The sequence below is a fragment of the Rhamphochromis sp. 'chilingali' genome (assembly GCF_963969265.1).
Source record: "Rhamphochromis sp. 'chilingali' genome assembly, chromosome: 15".
NCBI lineage: Eukaryota > Metazoa > Chordata > Actinopteri > Cichliformes > Cichlidae > Rhamphochromis > Rhamphochromis sp. 'chilingali'.
The window spans coordinates 29,950,138-29,973,350 of NC_137942.1; the positions used below are offsets into that span (position 1 = coordinate 29,950,138).

The 23,213-nt window shown below is 39.8% G+C and overlaps 1 protein-coding gene across 3 annotated transcripts; it reads left to right on the forward strand.

Annotated features, from left to right (window-relative positions):
• Window positions 1-5,315: 5,315 nt before the first annotated feature.
• On the forward strand, window positions 5,316-21,000 carry LOC308411518 (homeobox protein Hox-B8a). 3 transcript variants are annotated; one of them, XM_080905444.1, is made up of 3 exons: window positions 5,316-6,895; window positions 11,230-11,635; window positions 20,004-20,139. In XM_080905444.1, exons 1-3 carry the CDS (start codon window positions 6,463-6,465, stop codon window positions 20,008-20,010), a joined length of 846 nt encoding a protein of 281 aa, XP_080761570.1. In that variant the 5' UTR covers window positions 5,316-6,462; the 3' UTR covers window positions 20,011-20,139. The 3 variants fall into 3 exon arrangements, with proteins under 3 accessions (XP_080761570.1, XP_080761571.1, XP_080761572.1); XM_080905445.1 differs by having other exon boundaries at window positions 5,324-6,895; window positions 11,233-11,635; window positions 20,004-20,137; XM_080905446.1 differs by lacking the exons at window positions 5,316-6,895; window positions 11,230-11,635 and adding an exon at window positions 13,401-15,533 and having other exon boundaries at window positions 20,004-21,000.
• Window positions 21,001-23,213: the final 2,213 nt, after the last annotated feature.

A 23,213-nucleotide genomic window follows, 5' to 3' on the forward strand; every position in this document is an offset into this window, starting at 1 on the left:
AATTTGCACTGTCTATGTAGATTTGTGCACCAGAAGAAATTCCTTTTCTTATTGATCTGTTTTTAATAAAATTCCAACTCTTTGGTCTGGAGTCAATCTTGGTCATAGTGTTGAATTGCAATCCAAAAGCCATCAACTCCAGCATACAATTCCACTGCTAACTCTACTATTTTGTCTGTAATGTATCCCAGCTGTTAGATAATGTAGAGATTCAGATCTGCTCATTGTGCAGTGATTTAGCTGTGTGGCGAAAGTAGGCACAGGTCTCATCATTTCAGTGATATTTTCAGGAACTAAATGGGCTGAACAAGACAAAGCACGTGGTACTATTGCTGGCAAGAAATCATATTTCAGCCCACGTGGATGTGGCCAATCCAGTACATCTTCACTTTATCCTCTCATATTAAGTCCACAGATAATAACTGCCTCTGCTGACACATTCTGGGTGGATCTGAACGCGTAGCAGACCTGCCTCCCCCCCTGCTTTGAGATTCTTCTATAATTCATCAAGCTGTAGAGGAAATCATTCATATTCATAAATTTACTTAAAAAGAGTTATGGTCCTGCTGATATAAATGACTATATGGATCACATCATATCAGCCATTCTGGACTCATTAGCAGTTGGACAGCAAGCCAAGTGCTGTTGGCTGCATCGCACATGTTACAGCTGTCTCTGACTATGCTGAACAACAATAATAATAATAGCATCAAACACAGAAATAATAACAGTATGTGCACATGTGACAACTGCCTATTAAAGCATAGAGAAAAAGAATATAGGACAGAGGAATTAATAACTGCTCAGAAAGCTGAGCATGCTGCTTGTTTCTTACTGAACAAAACTATTAAAGAACTAATAGGACTGGGGCAAAAATTAATTAACAAGAACAATGAAAATAACAAAACTACTGATACAACTACTACTGTTTCGACAAAAAGTAACAATAAGAATACAAAGAGAAATATGTTTACAACTCTTACATCATAAATAAGGAAAGATTTGAAAAAGGAAGTTTGAGAAAAATAAGTAATTCATATCAAACTTCCCAGGACAAATTTCATGTGCAGATTTCATCATTTAATATATTTTCAATAATATTTATTATCTGAATTTTTAACCTCGATACGGGGTTAAAAAAATACAGTGCTTAACAAAGTTATTAGACCAACACCCACTGTATAATAATAATAATAATAATAATAATAATAATAATAATAATAATAATAATAATAATAATAATAATAATAATAATAATAATAATAATAATATTATTATTATTATTATTATTATTATTATTAGTTGCAGTAGTAGTAGTAATTAGTAGTAGCAGTAATAATACTAAAAAATATAGTTTTTGAATGATGAGCAATCTGTCTGATATAGACAAATAGATATCCGATCGTAAGGTATTCTCTCATTTAAGGCCAATATGTCCGAGCAGCGTTTTTCTATTGCGGCTCTTTTTCTTGTTTGTCACATAACTTATTTTACACACTTCCTATCTTCAAACACGGAAACAAGCAGCAAAAGAGGAGCAGGATGTGCTACGTGTGTGCCTTGGGGGGGAGGGGGGGGGGGTGAATGGGAACGGATGCGTTAGAAGAAGCCGCCACCGACTGTCGTAAAAATAGCGAAGAAGAAGATGGAAAAGAGGAGAATAGGCGGGAGAGACTGAGAAAAGATTCAAGGCGGTGCGGCGCAATAAAAGAATATGATGGCAATAAAAGTTTATAGCTTATAAATTTCTGAAAGTTAAGAACTAAACGGCTGTAAAGCAAACACACCTAGAGAAGAAGAACAGCGAAGCAAGGAAAGCCACAAAGACGGAGGAAATATGAAAGCAAAGTTTCAAATCTCCCTGCTTGATAATTTATTTGAAGCCTTTTGTGAACTTAAGCTGGAGTCATGAGATGAAGGCAAATGTTAGTCCAAACGTTGAAAAATTGTAGCTATATTTAAGACTTCCTGGCTTATAGATAAAAAACAGAGAAAAAAAACTTAGAAAAAAGACAAAACAATAAAAATAAAAACATCCTCCTTCTCCTTTTTAGTTTTCAGCTTCAGGACTTTTATGGCTCTGTAGCCGTTTGGTTCTATGGGCCTATTCTGGCAGCCTTGTGTGTGTGTGTTGTCTTCAATCCCATCTCCCTTTGTTTCTCTCAGATGCATACTTACAGCGGAAGCCATAAAAGCCACCACCACAAACAAAAAGAAAAAAACGCAGACTGCAGACTCAGTCAGACAGATTGAGAGCTGACCAAGTATCGGGCTTGAGCTCGGGCTGTACAGGGTGGGAGGGCAGAGCAATCTCCGCATGTTGCTGAACCGATGGATTGAGCTGCAAGAGGATTTTTGTTTGTTTGTTTGTTTCTCTTTCGTTGTTTGTTTTTCCCTCAAGGGGATTATAAACATGTGATACATGTGCTAAGCTATATTCAGAGACAGAGTCTTATGCTTTTATTACTTATGCTAAGTAATAATGTTATCCTATTCATTTCTCTGTGGTTTTACCATTCGGCAACTTATAGTGTTCACATTCCCACAGAGGTGAAATTGAGGATCTGGGCGGCAGTCTCTTCAGATAATGGTAACAACTGCTTTTTACAGTCTGTTTACAACCTGCAATTTAGCCACCGCGCACACACGCGCACACACAATCACGCCACAGGTCCCGCCAAACATTAAAGAAGCAATCATGCGCTGTAATAAAACCGGTTTGTCTGCACTGAACTGGATACAGAGTGGGAAACACACTGTTCACTTTACATCACTGCGGCTTTGCTCATTTGAAAATAGAAAATCAGGGTAACCAAAACACAATTTCAAAATACCATTAAAAATGAAAATAGCTTTCTATTTTCTTTGACGCTTCATCATTAACCTACTTACTTCCTCTCTTAACTAACTGTAAATAGTGGACTGAAGTGTCACAAAAATATAGTATTAGGATCCATATAGTATCAGTCATTCATTTATAATCTGAGAGAATCTATAACTGACGAGAAGGTCTGAAACCTTATATGTACAACATTAGTTACTTATAACATTATCTTATGCACATTTTTGGCAAGTTACATGCCTTTGTATTTGTATATATCGCGGTTATGATAAAAAAACCCGCTAACTATATTAGAAAAAAATAAAAACATAAATTGTATATTTATGTGTACATTAGTAAATCTATTATATGCAAACCGTTACATAAAGTCTAGAAGCTAATCGTCCTGGGATTAAACGTAATCTATTTTAGGTGGGCTATAAAACCTTACATAAAGAAAAGTGTAGTGTGGCGTAAAGAACACAGATAAAAAGCTGCAATCTTAAAAATTATAGTTTTTACTGGTGTTACATTTAATGTGGAGGTTCCTGGTTTGAATTTATTCGTTTGTTGTTGGTTAAAGAGGTGTCCTTGAGACAGAAAAATAAATCTATTATCTTTAGTTCACTTTTGCTTTTGGGGCAGTGTTTTGTGGTATGAAAGTAAGGCAAGTACAGTAAATTTCATAATGCCAGAAAAAAAAGAAGTATATCAGCTACTGGCTGCTTTAAGCGGATTATTTCCCCTTTAATTTCCAGAAACACATTAACGTGCCACGGATCTGTTTTCATTTCACTTCATTTTTTTCGCCACAAATCCCAAATCGACCCTCGCATCAGACTCACAATTACGACGCAGGGTTTTATTTTAAAGCATCTTATTTAGCTTTATGTGCCGACATAATAGAACCATAAAGCCACATTAGAGGCTGTCTTCCTCCCCTGCGGCCTTACTGTAGCTGACCGCTTGATGGCACTCTTGCTTCACGGATATTTCAATTCTCGATGAGGCTTTCCCTGCCTTGACGGGAAAAGGATTCATTTGAAGGGGGCGAAACTGGGCCTATTCCATTTTGATGTTTTGTAAAGATTTATTTTAAAGAAGAAGATGATACTTTTTGATTTTGGTTTAGGAAATTCGGATACCTGATGACATTTTTTTTTCACTTTGCTTTAGAACAAATAGTGAAATCTGAAGTAGTTGTAGGGCGTTTTACAGCGCAGTGGGCGAAGAGGAAGAGGCTGAGGCCTTGAAAAAACTAATAACCCATTGGTATGCGGGATATGTATTTTCAGAATTCTCATTGAAGACCTTGCTGCGGGGTTGTAAAGGTTTGCTCTAAAAGGTGAATATACTATATATGTTTGTCTTAATGGAAACGTTTTATTTTAAATATCATCAAGGCCTTACCTCGTGCGATCATATTCTTCTACCCATTCTCTGATATTTTGATCAGAGTAGATTTAATACGTAGGAATTGTTAGCATTGTTATTTTTCATTTAGTTAATCCCGCTCTAAATGCGCTGCTGTGAGTGTGAACGCATATGTCTAGATGTTTACGGCAGAACTGAACTCTATTTTTCTTTGAGCCCTCGTGCTGTTTTGCCCAGTGTGTGAACATTTAGCTGTTTTTTTTTGGTTTTGGTTTTTTTGAGAACCACATTCTCATCTCACCATGTAGATATCAAATCTCATAATCATACTCTTTATTGGAAGTGTAAAACACGGAGTGAAGAAGTTTCAATAAGATCATATTCGGGAAATAAAATATGGCAGCAATTACTCCTCGTAAAGTCAGGCAGACAATCAGCTGATTTAAAGGAGCTCAGTCTGTAATTCTGGCTGTTGCCGGAATTTTGGCCTCTTGTGTCATGGCCGTGAAACGTAAATAAAATCAATTCTGGTAATTTTAATTCATTTAATGTTTATTTTGGCTGCTTTTAGCAGCGATAGCTCGAAAATAAAATAATATTAACCGAGTCTGAAAACGACTTTAGAGCAGCTGCTGTACTGGAACTCCCATCACAAAGTGGATGAGTCTTGGTAATTAGATCAAATATTTATTTATTTATTGTTGCTGTTGTTATTATTGTGCCGGAATTGAAGGAAGACGAGACGAAAATTACGATACGTAGCAAGGATAGGGCTTTTATGGCCTCCAGTTTTGCAAAGGGCGCGTCGTAAAGCCCCCTTTTTGTTTCTCAGCTGAAAGGACATAAACAAGCAAACCAAGCCCCTCTGCTTTATAATTTGTCTCAGCGTTAGCAGCCACGTTCTCCTCGCCTGTTACATTTGCTGGTCATCCTTGCATATTTATACAAGCACATGATTATAAGAAGACGTGTTTATTTTCTGGCCACACGCAAACATCAGCAGTCGAAACGGAAAGAATAATGCTAAAACCTCAGTTAAATTTATAGGGAAACTCTGGTCTACTCACCCCCCATCTACCCTCCCCATCTCTCGTTTCATTGTGAGTTAAACACTCTCTGTCGGGTTCCCTGATATTTTCACGCCTTCGCTTCCACTGCAACTCCACTTGAAGGAATCAGGGTGAGAAATAAGAACGATTCATTAATGACACACATAAACATAGCAGCACCGGTGCAGCCAACACTAACCTGTGCAAAACTTAAGGCTTCGCTTTTTATTTTGGTTGGATAGAGGAGCGGTGTGTGCGCGCGCCCGTGTGTGTGTGTCCTCTTTTCTTGCTTTATATTCTTCACCTTCTTCATCCTGTTCTTCTCCTTCCCCCGTTTCTTCTCCCATCTTTTTTCCTTCTCTCATTACATTTTTATAATCACAGGCGCACAGAGGCTCCGTCAGACGGAAACTATCATCTATCAGTTTATAAGCGCGTGCGTGCGCAAAAAGAACGGGGGAAATTGAAAAAAAAAGACTCCGCATGTGTTTGTGTGTGGTTTGCGCGCGGGCTGGTGCACACTTGTCGGTATGCCTCGAAACCCAATGGGATGAAGAGCTGATAACAGATGCAAATTATCCTTGAAACACACACACATACACACACCCTGGCCCAGGAGGCGAGAGAAAGAGAGGGCGCGTGAGACACAGCCGGAGAGAGGGGGGGGGGGTGAGCGAGAGAGAGCGAGCAAGGGAGAGAGAGAGAGGGAGAAGGAGAAAAATATGAAACAACTCATTTGCAGGGGAGTAAATCACGGAAAAGCCGTTTGAGAGCGCGACAGGGCTTACAGCGCAAACACCGGAATTGTGATGCGCACGAGCCCTTCCTTATCCTCTTCTTCTCCTTCCTCTTATTTTTCTTCCTCTGGGCTGGAAATTCTATGGAGTCACTGTGATTATTGTTATATTATTGTTGTTGTGGTGCTGGTTGTGGTTCTCACATTTCCGGCTGCCGTCACCGTTACTCACACCGCAACCGACTCGTCTGTTGCCGCCGTGAGGTGGAAAATACTACAACAACGGTCACTTACACCGGCGGCGGACTTGCCTCACTCTCCCTGCTCACTATCTGTGTGTGTGTGTGTGTGTCTGCCTCAAACCGTACCACAGAAGCAGCAGGAAAAAAAAGAAAACAGTTGAAAGCCACTGGTCTCTTCCTTCACCCTGACTCTGACTCTGCCGAGCCGAACACAAATTAAAACAGAAAACAACACAAAAGATGAGTTCATATTTCGTCAACTCGCTCTTCTCCAAATATAAAAGCGGGGACTCGTTACGTCCGAACTACTACGAGTGCGGGTTCGCGCAGGACCTGGCTGGCAGCCGGCCCACCGTGGTGTACGGCCCGAGCTCCGGCGCCACCTTCCAGCACGCTCCGCAAATCCAGGACTTCTACCACCACAGCGCCTCGACGCTGCCCAGCAACCCATACCAGCAGAGCCCGTGCGCGGTCACATGCCACGGTGAACCAGGGAACTTCTACGGATACGACGCCTTGCAGCGGCAGACACTTTTCGGCACCCAGGACGCGGATCTGGTTCAGTACAGCGACTGTAAGCTGGGAGGCGCGCCCGGACTCGGGAGCGAGGACGCGGAGGGCACCGAGCAGAGTCCCTCGCCGACGCAACTCTTCCCTTGGATGAGGCCGCAAGGTGAGGAAATGGCGAGTCTAGTAAATTTTTTCTCTTCTTTTTTCCCTCCAAACCATAGAACTTCACTCCTACAAAGCAGTCTGCAGTAAGAGCAAAGCTGCTTGTCCTCCAGGAACCGAAGGCAGAAAATATAATCATACAGGGAGCAGGAAATAGTGGGAGAAAGTTGGAGAAGTTGTTTTGAAAGCAGCAATTTAGGGAGAACAATTAGAGGTTCCTGCGTTCAAAGTGGGGAAACAATAGCACGTTTATGGTTTTATTGGTAGCAGCAAAACATGTGTGAATGACTTTAGGGTTTAATTGCACCGTCCCAAACAGAGAGAGGAAAAGCCCCGGGATAAGAAGGGGGTGATGGAAAATAGACAAGAAACGGGGAGAAATGGTGGTTGACGAGGGGGAACTGAACCTCAGTGCCTCCAGTTAGAACTAAACGCAGAAAATCTTAGTTTCAACAGACAGGAAGAAGATACCGAGATGTTGAAGGTAGTTGTTTCCAGCCTCACCGACACATTTTGGACATGGAGCTCTGACCCCGGTTAAACTTTTACTGGGCTTTGTTTTTTTCGGTTTACGACTTGCCTGTGGTGGGATTATTTGGCTACACGGTGGTCAGTTGTCTACAGAGCTCAGAGAATGCATGTGAGAACAGAGAGAGCATTTTTTTGCCATTGCACAGCGTCTGTGGTTTCTAAATTCACAGACCTCGCGTAACAAAATTATCCCCCAGCAGAAGTCCCTCGGATTCATATTTAATTCGCTTTTGTGTTTTGTGGTGCAAAAAGCCATTGATATATAGATGAGGCCGGATCGGTTCAACTCCTTCACATTATAAATCACGTAAGATGCATAAATGTGACTTTCTTTGAAAGAACTGTTTTAAAGCAGAGCCGGGTTCTAATTTATAACGTAAGGCAGCACCACAGTCAGACCTAAAGACTTGTGCAAGTTGGCATTTTTGTTTTTTGTGCTTTGAAGGGAGAGAGTGAATGGACTGGCATGTATAGTAGCCTGTTTTGTCTGAGTCCATATCTCTCTCTCCTGATCTGTGTGTGAGTATGTGTGTGTGCGCGCGCGCTTATTTTATGGCTTATGTTCTCGGCTGTATTTTCAAAGTAGGGCTGCAGACGCTGTTATGACCTGTGCTGAACTTTTGTGACTTCAAGCTAATGATCATAAAATTAAAAATAAATAAATAAAACAACAACTCAGATGTGTATTAATCTGAAGCTACCTTCTCTCCATCCTTACAGGATGCAGCTTTTTACCCAGCTGCTAAAGAACCTAGCAATAATAATAGCGGGCAATTCACATTTACGCACGATTTAGCAAAGCGTTTCCTACAACATTTCCGCCTCAGCGTTAGTGTAAATTCTGGTATTTTACATCTTAAAACGATGTACTTGCTCGACTCCCTGCTTATCATAACTGTGTGTGTAAAGTCTCTTTACAAAAACAGAAACAAAATAAAATAATGATAAAATGGAGACGCACCAGAGACCGAGCGGACTAAGGTTTTAGTCTTTTTACTCTTCTTCCCCTTCCATTTCATTTTATATATATATTACACCCCTCCTTTGGAATATATATATATATATATATATATATATATATATATATATATATATATATATATATATATATATATATATATATATATATATATTCCAAAGGTGGGGTGTAATATCAGAGTTTGACTGTAAACTTGCGAACATGAGCCAGTTTTACGACTTCACCCCTGTGGTTGGAAGTCTTGATAAATGATTTCTCTGTACGACCTTAAACATGACACAAAGAGAACAGAAATGTGATTAGGCCAGCTAATAAATGTCTATGTGTAATGGTATTAGTTCCCGTTGGCCCAGCTTTCACTGGCATCTGCTGTCTCCTTCCTCAAATGTCATCTCCCGTACATTTATTTAGTATTTGTTCCAGTGGCTTTGTAAAGGAAAACAACTAAATTTGTTTCATTACTGTAAGCTTATAACAACATTTTCAACAATAGAGCATGCCACAAAGGTAGCATATATTCTTAATGGAAAAAACACAAGCTAACATTTATATGAGAAAGATAAGTAGAACTATTATTCTACTTATCTTTCTCATAGACACATATATTCTTCGAACACAGGCTGTACGTAAACGGCGAGGATTGAAGGTTCAGTTCCTCGTGGTGTTGCGTCGTAAGAAACTGTATAGCACGGCTACTGTCACACTCCTCTGACAACACACACAGAGGACCTCTACACCGCTTACAACTTTTTGCATTTCCATGTCTAATCTTTTCCCGCGGCTTGTTGCCATATTGTGGACATGTAAACTTTGTGCTCTTTTTAAAAATTAGACCGCAACCTGTACAACTGTTTCGGTAAGATGTGTTCTTGATACAGTGTAGTGCAGGAAATTTCAACATTTACCTAGTCACCCCTAGTGTCACCCCTAGTGTCACCCTATATCAGAGTGGTCGACTATATGAGACTATGCCCTCAAACTTTACTTAAACCCTTACATTTTAGCTTTGCGGAGAGATAGTTGTCTGCATGTGAAATGGGGGCTGTAGACCCAGAGTCCACTAGAAGTCCATTAGAGGCTTGACGACCCCCCGTCCCCAAAAAACAAAAACATCAAATATGAATTTTCTCGCTCTCTCATAAAACATTCTTATTAGTCCAATACGGTTCAACGTGTTCCCAGATCGATGGTCTTCGAGCACGATTAGCGACAATCAATACAAAACTTGTAAAAGCTGAGTTTCCCTTCAGAGCAATACTTTGGACGCAGCCTTTTTTACTTCAAAGCTTTTATGGCCACTGGCATATTTTGTCCATGGCACGGCGCTCCCTTTTTATGACATAATAATAAAGGCGAAAGACAAACATGTTTATGGAAATATAATCACTTACACAAATGTCCTCTTTGTATAAACCGTGGAGATACTGCTGCCAGGCTGTCATGGTTAAATGTGTCGTTTTAATCGTCCACTTTACGCTGAAACAACTTGGAGTTTATTAACAGCCCCAAGATGTCATGTTGGATGCATTTTAGCTTAACCTTTAGACATTATTTCAATTTAAAACATCGCCCAGTTTGTTGAATAATGTACCTTCCAAGGGTTTATATAAAATGATACGAATGCCAGAAAACAACCAAACCATATCAATAGACTACAGCACAATGCGGACCTGCATTTAGCAAATGTTTTGAGAAATAGTTCCTTCTTATTCCAAAATTTCATTGTGGGCATCTTTTAAAGTCCTTAGAAAAGACCTTTAGGCTCCTCTCAAATACGCTGAGTATTTTTCACGTTTGAAAAGCATTTACGATGCATTTATAGTACTAAATATTTATATGCACAAGGGGAAGTCTTCAGTTGATTTGTCTACATAAGAGACGTCTTAATTACTGCAGTAAAACCGGCTGAGCGGTATAGAGTTTCAGTTTTTAGACTCGTGTTCAAAGAGCGCGTGCGTCCATTTTTACTGTGCTCTTGTAACTTCACGTACGGCTGTCACATAATTTCACAGCGCCTGCATTAAACTGTTTTTTTTTTCCTTTGGCACATGCGTATTTGATCCAGACTGCAAATTGTATAACACTGGACGATGTCTCGCTTTGTGAGTCGTGTTCATTTCTGTCTGTAAACGAGCCTACTGTAATTGGCACGAAAGCTAATTCCCCATCATTAGCAGAACAAAGAACTTGTTGGAGGAAAAGCGATGACCTGGGAGTGTACATGCCAGTAGACGCCTCCAACAAGGTGAGGTTTAGACGTACAAGGTGGCAATTTGTGTATAGTGTTGAAATTGTTATAAGAGCAATATGAAATATAGACATGTAAACATTATAAGTTAAAGGTCAACACGAAAGGAGCCATAGCAAGTAGACAAAAAGCACTGATTTAGATGGGAGAATTTAGCAACACTTTGGAAACTTATTTTCAGGCAAAGTCATCAAACGTTTTTTGTTTGCTTAAGTTAAATTTCATCCACATCCACCACTCTTTTGTGTATTAAAATCAGAGGCGTTTCAAAATGACCGAGGAGACTTTGCTAACACCACGATGCACTCACTACAATATTCGCAGTCAGTTGATATTGGTAAAGGTACAGTAATACGTCAGAAATAATGAGAGCATTACCAAATCCATAAGAAAAAGAAACACTCAAAATATCACGAAGGCGAAGGTAAATTTTCACGAAAACCTGAAAGTGCTGAAGGTTTCCCACGCAAGTGCATTTGAGTGCGTGTGTGCGTGGTGTCAAGTTGATTATTAGACATGGAAGAATGAAGTTTTGTGTCTAACAATTTTCTCTCTTCACTCTCCCACCTTCCCCCAGTAGCTGCTGGCAGGAGGCGGGGCCGCCAAACCTACAGTCGCTACCAGACCCTGGAGCTGGAGAAGGAGTTCCTGTTCAACCCCTACCTGACCCGGAAACGCCGTATCGAGGTGTCGCACGCGCTGGCGCTGACGGAGAGGCAGGTGAAGATCTGGTTCCAGAATCGGAGGATGAAGTGGAAGAAGGAGAACAACAAGGACAAGTTCCCCAGTAGCAAGAGCGAACAGGAGGCAGTGGAGAGGGAGAGGAGGGAGAAGGAGCTGCGGGATGGCGTCAGCGGCGGAGGTGGCGGTGGTGCAGGAGGAGGAAGTGGAGAAGGAGGTGGTGGAGGAGGCTCGGTGGCAGGCACAGCGGGGTCACAGGCTTCTGTGAACGACGATTGCTGCGAGAAAAGCCACAAGCAAATGTAGGGGAGAAAGAAAATGGGGTAGATGGGGACAGGGTGGGTGTAAATGTTAGGCAGGATGGGGTGAGGGGTGGGCTGTTTTTTCTTAACTGAGGCCACTGGACTCCCCTGCTGTCTCCACGATTCAATCGTTGGAAGGGAACGTGAGTTTCTAAAAATGGTGACTGGCTAACTAGATGGACTTGAGAGGAAAAAAACGTGACAATGAAGCAAGAAAACATAGTCTACACTAGTGTTTAAAATAAACTTAAAAAGAAGAAAAAAAAGATAGCTTTCTTTCTTTGTGGAACAATTATCGTGGAAACATTTCTATATTGTTAGAAGTTAATCATTAACAATTTTATCTTTGGCAGCTGTATAGTTTTTAAGTTAAAATGATGATGATGATGATGATGATGATGATGACGATGATAATGGTGCACTTTTTACTGTACTTTTCACTTCTATGTTGTTGTTATGGCAATGATTGATGATGATGGTGATGACGTAGCAATTAATGAAATTTCCAACAACATGAAACTGCCTATTTATGCCGTTTTAGTAGGTCGGGTCTCTTTTTTACACCCTCTAACTGTCGTTTTTTCCCTTTGTTTATTTGTTTGTTTTCTTGTTTTATTTTGTTTTTTGATCGGTGGTGTTTGTCTTATGTTGTTTTCTCTTTGGGGAGGGGGGTTAAACGCATGCGCGCAGTGCAGATTCAAAAGCAAGAACATTTATAAGAATAAAAATGGGAAAATGTGATAAAAAGTCGAAGCTGAGGGTTCCTTTTATGTCTTCGTATAATCGTATAATCCCCGCCTTTCATCTTTTGTGTGGCACTCTCCATCCTTTCCCGCATCCTTCCATCCTTTTCCTTTTTATCCCTCTTCACTCTATCACCACGCAGACTTGCCAGACCGCTCAGTTCACGAGGCCAAACATTTAGCCTTGACTCGGAAATCTCTTCTTAAAACAACAGACATCCACCCTCTTATACCCTCACGGTGACACACTCGCGCACAATCCTCATCCTTCCAAACATTACTTTATTTATGGCGTGCCACTCCACCTGCATTTACATTATTAGAGACCTCTAAAGTTATCATTACACCGTCTTCCATCATCATCATCACGGTGATACTTCAGATCCGATTGTTTCCATATGGGAAGCTCAAATTCAGGGAGCATGCGCTTGTCCGCATTCACCTAAACTGTAGCGTATCCGTGAAGTCTGGGTTTGAATGCTATCAAATCACTGAATATTTGGCTGGTCGGGTTTTCAGGCGTTGGCTGGAAGACAGATTCAGAGTAAAGCTTTAATAGGACGACAAATAGGCTTCGAATAATTGCACAAATCTAACAGGCTTTGACATATTGAGGCAAAGTGGACCACATGTGCAGTTTCCACAATAAAAGCACATGCACTAATGTATACCTAAATGTTCGAAATATTTCATTCTGTTTGTCATTTTTAGTTTTAAGGTAATGAACCACAGTTAAGAAGCCTGTACTTGAAAATATAATTTCAGAGTACATATTTACAGACTGCACTTGTTCATTTCACTAGCTGGGCTTATGTCCTCAGTTTAGGTTTGACAGCGTTTAAGTAGATAAAGGCGAATGGCTCAAACATGAATTAAGCTGCGGTTTGGAGAAGGCCTTGGAGGGGACCCGTGGCGGCTCCCGGGCCTGGCAGATACTCATACTAATGAGAAGTGAAGACGTGAAAGAATTGAAAAAAAAAAAAAAAAAAGGGGGGGGGGGGGGGGGGGGGGAGAGTGGGGCACCAAAACGAGAACGAACGGCTTGTAGAACTGGGATAATGATGTGGTCCCGCTTCTGAAATTCAGATATTTTATGTCCAATAATATTTTACCAGCAGGAGATAGAGACACACTGTAAATGAGGGATATGGCAGTTGTAGTTGTCAAAATATAAATGTTTTGGGGCACACTGGACAACATTTCCAAGGAGTTTTTTTTATCATATCTGATTGGTGAGCTAAGTAATCATGACTGATATATTTCTGATTTAATAAGCACTTTAAGTATGATCAAAGCATACTATTAAAATATCTAATCTCGGCGGGGGGTTCCTGATGTTAAACAACTGCATGCAAACGTCATAGCCATGCTTTGCGATCTTGTCCTGCTACATGAACAGTTAAAACCGAGACAGATGCCACCTTTTTTCAGAGGTTGAAGCGTACTACATCCGATTATGTCTGACTAGTCACCAAAAACAAATCTTTTTTTCTCAATCCTCAAACTCTCCCTCGTTCTTCCAGTTCATAACTCTTATTTAGACTCAACTCGCAGATTTAATCCTGATTGAATTGAATGCTGCGTGGAAATTGAACATCTAAGGACGTAGCAGAGCACCTGCACACTAGGTGAGTTTCTCTGAATCTACGAGGGCGCATGATTCATTAAAGCTGAATTCAAGAGTAAAGGTGATTTATGAAACGGCATAGAGAGGTGCGCTTTGTGTTCTTCGGTGAATTTGTATAAGATCAAGACTCGGTATGCTTGTTCTTGAAACCATATCCATTACTCGTTAACTTTTGTTTGGCTGCTTTATAGTTGGAGCGTGATATGGTATGAGCAATATTAAAACGTAATTTTTTTTTTTATATTAGTGGAGAGATTTCATCTTTCACCGTTGGCTCACAGAATTATTTTCAAAGTGACACCTTTGGACTGCTTCCATTAAACGTTATCTGTTGTTTGCATTACATCCTCGTCTATCACTCTGCCTGTACTGACCAGACAGCAGCGGCCCACTGCAGGCACACAACAGCTCGTCTGTTCTGCTCTCTGCATGTGTGGTCCCCTCAAACCATGAGCCCGGACAAGACACTGAGAACAAGAGAATTCCGTTTTCTGTTGAAGTCTGCTCGGCTGCTTCGCATACGTTCCAATTGTTCTTCTTCTAATAGTGTCCTCTGCTGTTTGTTTGAAGCCCATTTCAAGTATGGCAGTTAATGATTTAACTTTGAGTTGAATATTTGTCAGATTTCAGTCTTCTTGGTTTCTAGGTGATTGGCGAAGATTCTGAGTTGCCCCGACTTTTTTGTATAATGTTCTACATGTTGTAGGAGTCACTCCCTGTGATCCCTTTATGATTTTGCATCCGGAGGGAAACCCCGTCCGCCATTGGACATCTTGACATCACATGGACGCTCCGTCACGTGTTCTTGGAGGCAATGGGAGGTGGGGGATGAGAAATACAGGGTGGGGTGATTGTGTGTGTGTGTGTGTGTGTGTGTGTGTGTGTGTGTGTGTGTGTGTGTGTGTGTGTGTGTGTGTGTGTGTAAAACTATAGACAGTAATACCCCACCAATAATTCACTGTCGCTCCTAAAAAGATCGACATTCAACCACCCAGGCCCACAAATCACCGGAGCCAAATTATGAGTTCGTTGGACTTCGCCAACGCGCTGTTTACCAAATACCAACAATCCACAATGAGCTGTGGACTGCTTTCAGCGGACACTTCAACTTCTCACTGTCCGTCTTCTTCTCCTTTTCCCGCCGTGTCTTCTTCGTGCGCCTTCGTGTCCAGAGGATATCGCCACCATTATGCATCCAGTGAGAGAGGCAGCAGCAGAGTCCAGTTTCCTCCCTCTTCTTCTTCTCCTCCCTCTTCCTCTTCTCCTTTATCATTTGGGTCTTCTCTTTCGGGACTAAACGGGGGCATTAGGGGTGTTGAGGCTACAGAAATATGCTCAGCAGGAGGTTATAACTCACTGGGAGTTCGGCCGTTGAGGTGCCCCGCAGAGCTGTTCCCACTCAATCGGACTCAGTTATGCTCGCTGGCTCCGAAGCTTCCTGAGCCGACCTCCAGGAGGCAGAGCAGCCCCGATCAAAGAAGGCTAAACCACGAGAGACTGCGTATTTACCCCTGGATGAAAAGCTCAGGTGAGGAGAGATGGGGATAGAAAGTTATGAGAGGTGATGAGGCGCCCTCCCCTCTCGTCAGCTGGGAACACAGGGAGGTGAACTAAGAAAGAGAACTGAGTGTGTGTGTGTGTCCTTGTTCGTTAAACGGTCTTTAAACTGTTGGCCCGGTTGCGCAGCGGCCACTGTGGGTTGATGAACTATGCCTGTCAGGGTCTTTTGCAACTATTTTACAGCACCCCTACCCACTCTGCAGTTCTTTTATGGCTCTGCCATAATGCCATAAAACCAGAATTTAAGACTTTATGAATATTCATGAGGTGATATTGTGTTTAAAAGGGGGGCAGGGTGGAGCTTTATTCTGACTGTTTGAAAATGAAGAAAAATAGTTTTCACCTGGCCGTCAGGAGTGGAATCATCACAGTCAGTGTTTGGCTCAGCTCACCTCATCCTTATGTTTCACTGTCTGCACAAACCAGTCCGCTGAAAGCCCATTGTGCTATTGTACTGTCACACAATAAGCTAACCACTATAAACACTATAAACTAGCAGATCTTTGAAGGCTTGCTCTTTCCCACGAACTGATCTGGCATGCCGACATCGAGCTGTATGCAAAATGGATACTGAGTCTCGAACTACAACAAAGATACCATGTTTTGTTTTTATAACTGGTAAAATTGAACATGTGATACAATATGGGATGTAGGTTAGGAATACTGTTGCGTAAAACCTCCGTAAAAGCGCTGAAGATATCTTTGCCCCACACAGTAAACAGTCACGTGGAATCATATAGGAGAGAAGTGAAAAATGTTAAAGCTTGCCTTGCCTCGCAGGTGAGAACCTGAAGGTTCTTCCTGCGCTTTTAAGTGGCACTATTATAAAGATGTATGGTCAAAGCTGTCATAAAAGGAAATCTTATAACCAAGTATTTGTTAAATAATTAATGTACACTTACTCTGTGCTTTACTTTATGTTTTTACGATAAGAAAAAAGCAAAGACAAGTTTCGTGTGTAGGGGACCCAGGTTTCACTATTATTTATTGTCACCATACAGTCCTCCTGTCCCACAGCCCCCGTGTGGGTGCTTATCTCACTGACAGCATAACAAAAAATTTGAAGTGTCTTTCATTTCAAGAGCTCCATAATGTATAAACATTAAACTGTAAAGAATGAAGAAATTATTTTGGAGTTTCACGTTTTCAGGCAGAAAAGTGAAAACAACGTGTGTCATATAGAATTATAAAAACTTAGTAATGGACAAATAAAATACTAGCCCACATATTGTGGCCTACAAATATAATTAGAATATTTTACCAAGACTAATTAAAAATCTTTTAAAAAAAGAAATGGTGGGAAATCACAGGCAGGCACTGCAGAGGCACTGCAAAATCCGTATTGTTGTTATTCCTAGTCTTCTCTATTTTTATTTAATGTGTATTGAGAGACCGAGTGTTCTGAGGTCGAATCAGCCAATCAATTTATAGATGTTGATTTAGATCCAGGCATCCGAAGATGACTGGACAGAGAAGACCCGGATGTTCCCGTTGATAGTGTTGATTAAGGAGACTGCTGGCCTCTCTCTTCGAATGTGTATGTGCGCACAAGCACACCAACAGACTTCTTTTCAATTACTTCGTTTTGGTTTCCCGTGTGTGTGTTTGCACCAGAGAGAGAGTAAGCAACAGCAAATCCCCTTGTTGTCACTGACTGCCAGAGAATTCCAAATCTGGCTCAAGAAAATCACTGCTGAGCAGAAAATATTACCAGCGAAAATGAATTTCACTCTCACTCTCACTCACACACACACACACACACACACACACACACACACACACACACACACACACACACACACACACACACACACACACACACACACACACACACACAAACTAGCAAAACATGTCTAGGTGCTGACAGTTACACATACTGATCTGTGGCACAAACCCAGAGGAGACTGCACACACTGAGATACTCGACAATATTCTTGGTGAGCCTTTAAGTGCAGGTTATCGACTTTCTCTTTAAGGACAATGAGAGCAATGTGTATGTAGGCATATATGTAAACAAATATGAGTTTATGTTTGTAATTACTCTCCTTCAATCATTATTAATTATTGTTATGGACTGTGAGTTAAGGGGAAAAAATACCATATAACGTGTATACGTGAAACAGGAGAAAACAGTGAGATATCCACTGACATGAATAAGAATAAACAGATAAACGCATGAACCAGCCAGTTATTACAATGTCCTCAAACACAAATAGCAGCTGCAAGGATGGAAGTAACTGGAAGTATTTTTTTAATTAAATGTATTGATTACATTCATAAATACATTCCCTGAAATGTGTATTTAATAATTACATCTAAAAAGGTGGAAAAACAAATAACCGTGGACAGGAAATAAACATCAGAACATCATATTCTCTTTTAGCATTTGAATGTGACAAGGTTGGTGTCTGTGTGTGTGAGAGAGAGAGAAGAGAAAGAAAGAAAGAACAACAAACCAAAAAAAAGAAAGAAAAGAAATTGAGGGCTTTTGGCTGAGTGAGTTGACATTCACAGTGGTGCAGTGTTGTCTCACAACAAGATGTCCCTGCGCTTGAATCTCCTCTAGGGACATTCGCTGTGATGCGTGCTCTCTGTGTCTTTCTCTTCAGATACTCTGTCATACTAAAACAGTGCATGGCATTATGCCATTTTAAATCGACCACAGGTGTGTGTGATCATGAATTGTTATATGTTATTTGTCTGTGTTACCTTGTCACAGATTAGCAGTATTTCCAAGCTATATCTGTCTTCTTGCCCTGTGAGACCTGGAAATCGAATAAGTGGAAGGAAATGGATGGAGTCAAGATTCTTTTACAAGCTCATAGACTGATTTTTACCCAAAAGATTTCATTTCCTAATTATATATAATTAGGAAATGAAATCACATCATGCATAATCACACACACACACACACACACACACACACACACACACACACACACACACACACACACACACACACACACACACACACACACACACACACACCTACCTACCTTTCGTAAGTATGTATTTAATTTTTGCTTTTTGGTGAAATTTATACACACAGAAAGGAATGATGGCAAATCACAGACAGGCACTGCAAATCCTTTATTGTAATTTCTTAAATTTTGGTTTTGATATAGATTTTATGATTGCACATCTGTGATATATGATTCTTGTATAGTGACAAGTACAACAGACAAAGATTCATGAGCTGTGCTTCCATGTCATACAGTCAATGTCATTTAGGCAGAATAAGAACACATTCATCAGAAGACCAGATATTCTGATTAAAAAAAAACTAACCTTTAATAGATTTTATCTATATATATTCACTAAAAGTATTTCATTGTCTTGAATGGTATTCAAGCTACAGCTGCAACTTTATTGGGTTCACCTACAATTCACATAGTAGAAGAAAACGTTTAGTCAATACAACTTTTATTTATTTTTTGTATGATCATTTTGGAAGAGATAGTTTTACTGTCAATATAAAGCGCCTTGAGGCGACTGTTGTGATTTGGCGCTATATAAATAAAATTGAATTGAATTGAATAGTTTGTTTTGAAGCTGTACAGAACACATTACAATAAGGGGACTAGATTTGTCTAAAGGTTTTTCACAAAAATTATATTTTCAGTACATAAAAATACTCAGTCATCATTCCTAATGATAAATATATATTTGCCCCATTAATGATGTCTTTATAGACAATGATGTTGATACAGATTGTGATCCGTCCATCATGTGTAAATATTTTACAGGAACCATGTAAAATACCTTCTCGGTTGCTATACCTAGATTTTCACTGGGTTACACCTAAAAATGTCGTGCACTGTGATCCCAATTGAAAATCGTCCAGTACACAATAGATTTCCACTGATCTCTAAATGTCATGGGTGCAGTACAAGAAGCTTTCTTTTACTGCGATGTGCAGAGGAAATGCGCTTGGACGTTTTTGTGGTCGGCAAATGACCTTTGAGATTTAAAAATGTGACCTATTTTTTTTTAACCTTCAGGCGATGTGTGACCTCATAAACACAGGAGGTCAATGCAGTTTCACGGATTCATGCATTTTTCACAAGAAGAGGCTTTTTTCTTTAGTTTTAAATTGAATTAACAGTTCTCTACCAACATTGCCATGTGCACGTGTCCGTTTACACTGACTGTATTAATTAGTTAAAAATTACACATCAGTAATCACAGTCAGACTGATTATGCCCGTTTCTCTAAATTCTTTCATTATTTTTGTAGGTGAAAAGGATAGAAGTATATCTCAGACAGGCAGAAGCTGAAACTACGCGTTTCCCCATCATTTAAAAGTTTTTCGGGTTTGCCAGAAAGTGGAGTCGAAAACTAACCGACGAGTCAACAAGCGTTTTTTAACCTACATCATATTTCCTAATCTTTCGAGGAAGATTTTGTTTTGAAAGAGAATGTGTTTTCTTCTGTCCAGTCTCTGACAGACGAAGAGGCCAACAGACGTACACGCGGCATCAAACCCTCGAGCTGGAGAAGGAGTTCCACTTCAACCGGTACCTAACGCGTAAACGGCGGATAGAGGTCGCGCACGCTCTCGGCCTCACAGAGAGACAGATCAAGATCTGGTTCCAAAATCGGAGGATGAAGTGGAAAAAGGAGAACATTGTGACGAAGAGCGGCGCCCCCACAGCAGTGAGTCGAGAAGAAGAGGAGGCGGTCGATGAGGAGGACTGATGTGTGACCATAGATTTTAAGAGATAAGAAAAATGTATCAGAATTTACAGGATAGGACCATTTTCAACAAAGAACTCTTCTGTTACAATTCAAGAATCCTAGACTCCTTCGTGTTATTACCTCAAGTGATTTGCGGCAGAAAGGCACGAGATGGTTGTTGATGCAATGAACAGCAGCACTTGTGACTTCTGTGGATTCGTGTTATATCTATTCCATGTGCAGTTGTGTATGTATATATTTTTATGTTTGAAAAAGTCTGAGCCCATAAATCACAATCCAAGAGCTATACTAGCTTTTTGTTTCTGTTATTATTGTTCTTATTATCACTTCAGAGCGAAAGTAGGCAATCCTCTCCGCAATATTTTGATTTGTCCCCTCAATATTTAGCGGAAGAGGTTAATTTATATCCCCCCCTCCCCCCATATTTTAATGCTACTAATAGATTAAAACAGTAAGATTTATTTTTTTAATGACTCAGCAGGTATTCTGCTTAATGGGAAAACTGTAGGAAGAATTGTCCGCGAGCAGTACTGCATTATACTCCTGTTTGTTTTTGTGTTATTTAGTGTCTGAAAGTTCTGTTTTACCTTATAAGACGTTGTTACCATAAATGTATAAAGATAGACCGAGACATTTCATATGAAACATTCATGTGGTAAGGTGCTCCAACAAATTTCGTTGCAGCAGAAGGCTGATTTTTATTTTAAATGATCGCGTTTTTAAAATAAAATTAAAATTAATCGACTGTTTGCACCAGTGCTTCCTTACTTAGTTGCTGTTAGTGCATATATATATATATATATATATATATATATATATATATATATATATATATATATATATATATATATATATATATATATGTATATATATATATATATATATATATATATATATATATATATATATACTGAGTAATTTTATATACTGAAAACATAATTCTAGTGACAAATATTTAGACAAATGAAGACTGAATATAATATTTTCCCCTAAACTTAATTTTTAACAGTCGCTTATTTTGAAAGATGTGCTTAGATATAATTGATGCTAGCACAGTATTCTTCGAGCCCTGTAAAACTAAAGGATGGAATTATAATGTAATAAAATACAAGATTTGGTATCTAGTGGGATCAAATATTTGTACAAAACGCAGTTGTTTTGTTTGTTTGCTTGATTTTAAAACAAACAACCAAACATTATTGACTATACATCGATCTATAACATTAATAAAGGCTAACGCTTTTTATTCATCACCATTTCAATATTTAAAAATCTTTTTTATGTTACTAAAGAAAAGGGTGTTATTTACAAAAACGTGCTTCAATAATCCAAGTCCTTTAGCATCAGCAGAAAATCTTTGTTACTTAAGATAAGAAAAAAATGGACTTTCTTGTGTTGTTGTTGTTCTTCGGCCAAAAATATCAAGTTTGCGCCTTTAGTATCATCAGACATTTCAAGGAGTGTTTGCCTTAAAAAGCCACCCAGTATCATAACATGAGTGTGTGTGTGTGTGTGTGTGTGTGTGTGTGTGTGTGGGGGGGGGGGGGGGGGGGGGTGCATCCATGAAGAGGCCAAAAACTCCAATAAAGGCATCAGACGAATAAAGCAGATGGGAGGATGGACTAGTTCTTCGTCCTGCTCTATCTGCTCTATGCAGTTGTTTTGTTTTCAGTTAAAATTTAACTCGAGCTATTCAGATAGAGGAAGCATCGGATCCCCTTCTCCTGCTAACCAGACAGTGTGCTGGTTTGGAAAGGTCACACATGGGTCAGTGAGGGTTTAAAAGAAAATCTGAAATCTGCCAAACGTCGAGCCTGTAAATAGGACGCATCATACAGAGGATGACAGAGATAAATGCAGACCAACTTGACTAACAACACAGAAAATACTAATTCTGCTAATATTGGCGCTTTTGATCATATGGGATGTGGTTCCAGTCTGCTGTCAAAGCAAATTCGCTTATAAACTGGGTTTTAATATCAACGAAACCTAATTTAAACGTTTGAAAGGTCTTATATTCTTTGAAGAGATCTTCTTGTAGTAGATGCGGGGAATGGTTCGTCATACTGCAGCAATTTAGACTGCAACCTCTTTAAGATTCAGGAAGCGTTGGATTTGGACTTCTTTGTGGGAGAACAAGACCTGCATTACCAAATAAAATGATGCGTTCAAAGACTTTACGTCAGGTGTACTCCAGACACTCGTCGTTGAAATGAAGCTCTGATGTGCTTGAACACACAGATTTCTAACTGTATATCTGTAAAAACATTAATATACTTTCGCTGCAGTTTCTGGCTATCCTCGGCTTCGGGCCTGCAGGTTTTAAATGGTGACGCCTTGCCGCATTGCGAAACCACTTTTACTCACAACATTTCAAGCCGGGACAGGTACTACACTCCACTGCTGTTTTTTGTTGTTGTTGTTGTTGTTGTTGTTGTTGTTGTTGTTGTTTGTCTAGGGATCTCTCATTTAACTCATTTTCACTTATACATTTCCACAGTAGGCTACGATACACTGCGTTCAATCCCTTGTGTCATAACACTTTAAACGCAAAGAATGACGTTTAAACTAATTCATTAATAATTAAAAAATGTCGCATAGGCGGCTTCAAAAGATGAGAGATTTCTGTTGATTCAGCTGATTCATATTTCAGCACCAGGGACGCAGACTTTACGTTCGTGCCACTTTCACAAAAGAAAACTTGTCTGTGTTTTGACACCAGGTCTTCTTACAACAGCAGAACACGGAATATTGGTGTTGTACTAAAAAAAATCTCAAATGCAGTATGGAAACAGAAACTTGTTTGCTCCACATTATTCCTCCTACCTTGTCTTTATATAGCTACATCTGGTTTCTGAAACATTTTGGGTCTAAATATTGTCACGTGTCGTTAATGAAAATATAATGCAAATATGACAGTGAAGATAATAAGGAAGCTCTGTCTAATTAT